Genomic DNA, 4,674 nt, shown 5'->3' with positions numbered 1-4,674 from the left:
CCCCGGGAGGGAAGAGGACAATGCTCAGCTTCGAAGAAAACCCCAAATAGCCACAGCCAGCCTCAAAGCAGTCCCACAAGCTTTTCCCTCCGCAATCCCAGACTGCTGACTTGACGGAGCCCCAGCTGGGATTGCTGTCCGTCATGGAGCCTGAGAGCTTTCCCGAAGTCAGGCCATGACTGCTTCCTAATTTGGAAGCCTCAGCCTCCGGCAGAGTGTTGAGCACTATACTTCTCAATAAACTGCTCAGTGAATGAATGAATTGCCACAACCTTTCAGCACCTTAGTCTTGGAAAGTTGCATGCAAAGTCTGGCGCCATGCAGCATTCATTCCCGCCAAAATTATTTATTTCTCTTTCTTTCTATTTTTTTCCTATTTCCAAAATCTTCCCTTCCCCCACTCCACCCACACACCTTCTCACCCACCCTCTCTTCACCCATATATTCAATCAGTCCAAGAAGTAGTCTGTGCAACTGGGCTTGGGGGTAGGGAGAGGCATTACTTAACCAGTTCCAGCTCTGGTATCAGATTTGGGTGGAACCAGAGGAGGGTCCAGTGCTAGGTTTATAAAAGCAGGAGGCACAGCTGCTGCAGCTCTTGCTGGATTAACTTTGTTTCTTTTCCTCTGGAGGTAGGGACTTGCATGGGGAAGGAGAGAAGTTGCAAACTATGGCGTGTTGGGGTTTCTTGTACAGGAAGTGTGCTGGGGGTGAGGGTTGCATGGGGGGATTGGAAGGATGGGAGGAAGGGTGGGGGGAAGGCCCACACAGGAGAAAGGATGGATGGGCCAGGACTGCTTGGAAGTACCGGCTATGGAACTGGGATTGTGACCCCTGCCAAGGCGTGAGCCTGGCAAGTCTTTTACTTTTCAGTTGATGCTACCATGTCCCAGGCTCTGGCCTAGGCTGTGAAGTGGGGAGGGGGGTGCTGGGCAGGAGCAGAGTGGAGGGGAGGAGAGGAGAGAGGCAGGCCTGGAACACTGTGGCCTCACCCGCACCGTGCTCCCCTCTAGCAGTGACTGAAGGAAGGAACCCGCTGCCATGGGCAAAGAGACGACCCATATCAGTATCGTTGTCATCGGCCACGTGGACTCTGGCAAGTCCACCACCGCCGGGCATCTCATTTACGAGTGTGGGGGGATCGACAAGAGGACCATTGAGAAGTCTGAGAAGGAGGCAGCCGAGGTAAGACACTCACGCGCGGTGTTGGTGTCTAGCAGTGGGGGCGGGGAGGATTGGAGGATGAATGACCCACTTCTGGGTGGGTCTGGTGGCAGAGCGCGGACAGTAGGGTGCGCTGTAGGGCGCCACTGAATTCCCTGGGATAGATCCGTCTGCTCGCCATCAGTGTGCTCTACTCACTCCCCACCCCCCCCAGATGGGTAGGGGCGCCTTCAAGTACGCCCGGGTGTTGGACAAACTGAAGGCAGAGAGAGAGAGCGTGGCATCACCATCCACATCTCCCTGTGGAAGTTTGAAACCAGCAAGTACTGCATCACCATCATCGATGCCCCATGAACATGATCACGGGCACCTCCCAGGTAAAGCAGCCCTTGTTCCCAGGGCCCTCCTTTCGGATGGGGGCGGGGCAGGCGCAGAGGAAGGGAGGAAACTCAGGCTTTATTTCCGGGGCTCTGGGAAGGAGGGGATCATAAGCCTTAGAAGGTTTTCCTCATCCATGCCAATCATCAATTCTGAAAGAACCAGAGGAGGACAGACTGTGAGGCTCAGATACGGGCCCCCTTTCAGGCTGGGGCAGGGACCAGGTTTTCTGACGCCCAGACAAGTAGATCACTTGGGGTCCGTCTGGGAGGAAGAAACTAAAAGCTCATTTATGGGACTAGGTGAGAGTTTAACTGGGAGGCGGGACCTCTGTGCACAGCAGTAACCAAGAGACCCACGAACTTATCAACTTCTGGGGAGCATCCCGTCCCCGAGCTTTCCCAAGGGACCCGGGACTGCCCGAAACTCTAGCAGGCTTCCCAGTCCGGCTGGCGCCCCCTCCCCTAACTAAGCCCTTGACGCCGTGGTGTCTGTGTCCTGCAGGCCGACTATGCAGTGCTTATCGTGGCCGGCGGCGTGGGCGAGTTCGAGGCGGGCATCTCCAAGAACGGGCAGACCCGCGAGCGCACGCTTCTGGCCTTCACCTTGGGCGTGAAGCAGCTGATCGTGGCCATCAACAAGATGGACTCGACCGAGCCCGCCTACAGCGCCGCGCGCTTCCAGGAGATCACGGAGGAAGTGAGCACCGATATCAGAAGATTGGCTACAACCCTGCGTCCGTGGCCTTCGTGCCCTTCTCGGGCTGGCACAGCAACAACATACTAGAGCCCAGCAGCAACGTGAGTGCGGACCGGGTCTGCAGGTGAGTGTCGCAGGTCTTGTTCCCGGTCCTGGTCCTGTTACTGGGGTGGGCGCACCGGGAGCCATGCCCCAGGCTCACCTCCACTACGTTCTGCATCCTCCCGCACATGCCCTGGTTCAAGGGCTGGAAGGTTGAGCGAAGCACCACTGGGGTGACTCTGCTGGAAGCTCTGGACTCCATCCTCCCGCCCACTCGCCCTGTCAACAAGCCCCTGAGGCTGCTTCTGCAAGATGTGTACAAGATTGAAGGTGAGGTGACAGGGCTTCTTAAGGAATGAAGGAGCTGAGAATGAGGTCTGGTGTCTGACTTGCCAGGGTTCAGATCCTGACTTTTAAGGTAGGATAAAGTGCCAAAGCCCCCAGCGTTTCCAGTGTATCTGATAGATACATAGCATAACTAAGCCAGTCCTGGGTCCTGGTGCTTCCTACTAGTCCTGTAGGTGGCCTTGGTCCTTGCGCCCCAGGACAAGGGACTCCCCCAGAAGCCAGTTCTCACTGGGTGGGTCTAGAATCTTTCTGAGTGCCCTTCCCATTGCACAGGCATCGACACTGTGCCCTTGGGCTGTGTGGAGACCGGCCTCCTGAAACCTGGCATGATGGTCACTTTTGCCCCTTGCAGCGTCACCACTGAGGTCAAGTCTGTGGAGAAGCACCACGAGGCCCTGCCCGAGGCCCTGCCTGGCGACAATGTGGGCTTCAACGTGAAGAACGTGTCTGTGAAGGACATCCGTTGTGGCAATGTGGCCGGAGACAGCAAGAACGACCCCCCCTGCCTCCCATGGAGGCCGGCAGCTTTGTGGCGCAGGTAAGCTGCCTGGGAGGCCACGGGCCTTGGTGCTTGGTGGTGATGGAAATGCTTCTTAGAAATTAGCCCCAACTTCTACAGAAGGCACAGGTTGGCCGAGAGTTGGCCCCAGATCACAGGTGCCATCCGATCTCTTCTAATTCAATCCTCCTCCCCTCGCCAGGGGATCATCTTGAATCACTCGGGACAGACCCATGCCAGCTATTCCCTGGTGCTGGACTGCCACACGGCCCACGTCTCCTGCAAGCTTGCTGAACTGAGGGAAAAGACTGACCGGCGCTCAGGCAAGAATCTGGAGGACAACCCCAAGGCCCTGACGCAGCCATAATGCAGATGGTCCCCGGCGAGGCCATGTGTGTGGAGACCTTCTCTGAGTACCCACCTCTAGGTGAGCCAGGGACTGATGGCTGCTGAGTCCTGGGAAGGAAAGCACCTCTGACTGAGGCCAAGGAGCCTTTCCTTCTATGCCTCTTTCTAGAAATTTCACTCTTTCTTCTTCCTTCCTTCCTCCTCCAGGCTGTTTTGCTGTGCACGACATGAGGCAAACATTGGCCACTGGCGTCATCAAGGCTGTGGAGAAGACGGCATCTGTGGCCACGGTCACTAAGTCAGCAGTGAAGCCAGCAAGAAATGAAGCGTGTCCTTCTCCCTGCAATTCAGTTTCCTCAGCAACCTCCACTATGTAGATTAGATACTTCTGTGTATTGACTGAATAAAATTAATAATAAAATTTAGACTAGCTGTCACGGTTTCTTCCAAGGAACGACTTCTCAGGTAAAATGCCGGAGCTCTCACTACAAGCCTGAACTGCCAGAGCCACAGTTTGGTGCCAAAGTCTGGTGGCTCAGCCAGTTCTGGTGGCTCTTTGCTGTGCTGTGCTGCACAGGCACCCTGTTCGTTCACAGTGATTAGGTTCTTGGTTGGCAGGTATTGGAGGCCTCTACTTGTTAGATATCACGCCCACCCCTGAGACCAGTTGGTACAATGAAGCAAGTCTCAGACAATTCCTTCACATATGCTTCTATTAGCAGGCATAAAACAATCACATGTCTGTTGTAGAGTCTGATGAAGTCTCTGAGCCACCAGAGACCTTTTGGTCTCTGATGAGCACCTGGTATGCAGGTGGATGCCATCCCAGCAGTAGGTTTCAGCTAACCTTCTAGTGGGGGACAGAAGCCCCTGAAAATGACTCAACACAGGATAGAATCCTTAGGCTTTGGCTGCCACTTCAAAGGGTCAAGGACCCTGGGTTCACCTGTTCATCCAGGAAGATGCCCGTACAATAGTTCTAGTCAACCCATGTGTCAACTCTGCTCACTTCACCAGTGAACACTCTTTACTAATACCCATGACAACAAACAACACACCCTTTGGTGCTGATTGGAGATAAATACGGTTGAGACTTGTGATTATGCTGTCCCCTACACCTCTGAGGTCAGAGGGGCTTCTGGTTACTCTTTCAAATGCTAAACAACCATCTCTAGAGTCTGTTGTCCCACTTAGGG

At 54.8% G+C, this 4,674-nt stretch overlaps 1 protein-coding gene and 1 pseudogene across 1 annotated transcript; both read left to right on the top strand.

Moving 5' to 3' along the window:
* The first annotated feature begins 1,041 nt into the window (after window positions 1–1,041).
* LOC111167970 (elongation factor 1-alpha-like) lies at window positions 1,042–2,432 on the top strand (annotated as a pseudogene).
* Window positions 2,433–2,471: 39 nt separating this feature from the next.
* LOC149748760 (elongation factor 1-alpha 2-like) lies at window positions 2,472–3,497 on the top strand. The gene is made up of 3 exons (XM_089915871.1): window positions 2,472–2,613; window positions 2,905–3,169; window positions 3,251–3,497. The coding sequence occupies exons 1-3, from the start codon at window positions 2,472–2,474 to the stop codon at window positions 3,495–3,497; spliced, it is 654 nt and encodes a 217-aa protein (XP_089771997.1).
* Window positions 3,498–4,674: the final 1,177 nt, after the last annotated feature.

This window comes from Delphinapterus leucas, chromosome 7 (assembly GCF_059928025.1).
Source record: "Delphinapterus leucas isolate spDelLeu-1000000601 "Yukka" chromosome 7, BTC_Dleu_Yukka2, whole genome shotgun sequence".
In the NCBI taxonomy this organism is placed as follows: domain Eukaryota; kingdom Metazoa; phylum Chordata; class Mammalia; order Artiodactyla; family Monodontidae; genus Delphinapterus; species Delphinapterus leucas.
Note: the sequence above shows the minus strand (reverse complement) of the source record. Positions and strands in the feature narration are given on the sequence as shown.

Excerpts from the sequence above, each read along its gene's own strand:
- LOC149748760 (XM_089915871.1), top strand. The coding sequence starts at position 2,472 with ATGCCCTGGTTCAAGGGCTGGAAGGTTGAGCGAAGCACCACTGGGGTG. Across the intron at positions 2,614-2,904 it reads AGATGTGTACAAGATTGAAG|GCATCGACACTGTGCCCTTG; the intron begins GTGAGGTGACAG and ends CCCATTGCACAG. Across the intron at positions 3,170-3,250 it reads CCGGCAGCTTTGTGGCGCAG|AAGGCACAGGTTGGCCGAGA; the intron begins GTAAGCTGCCTG and ends CAACTTCTACAG.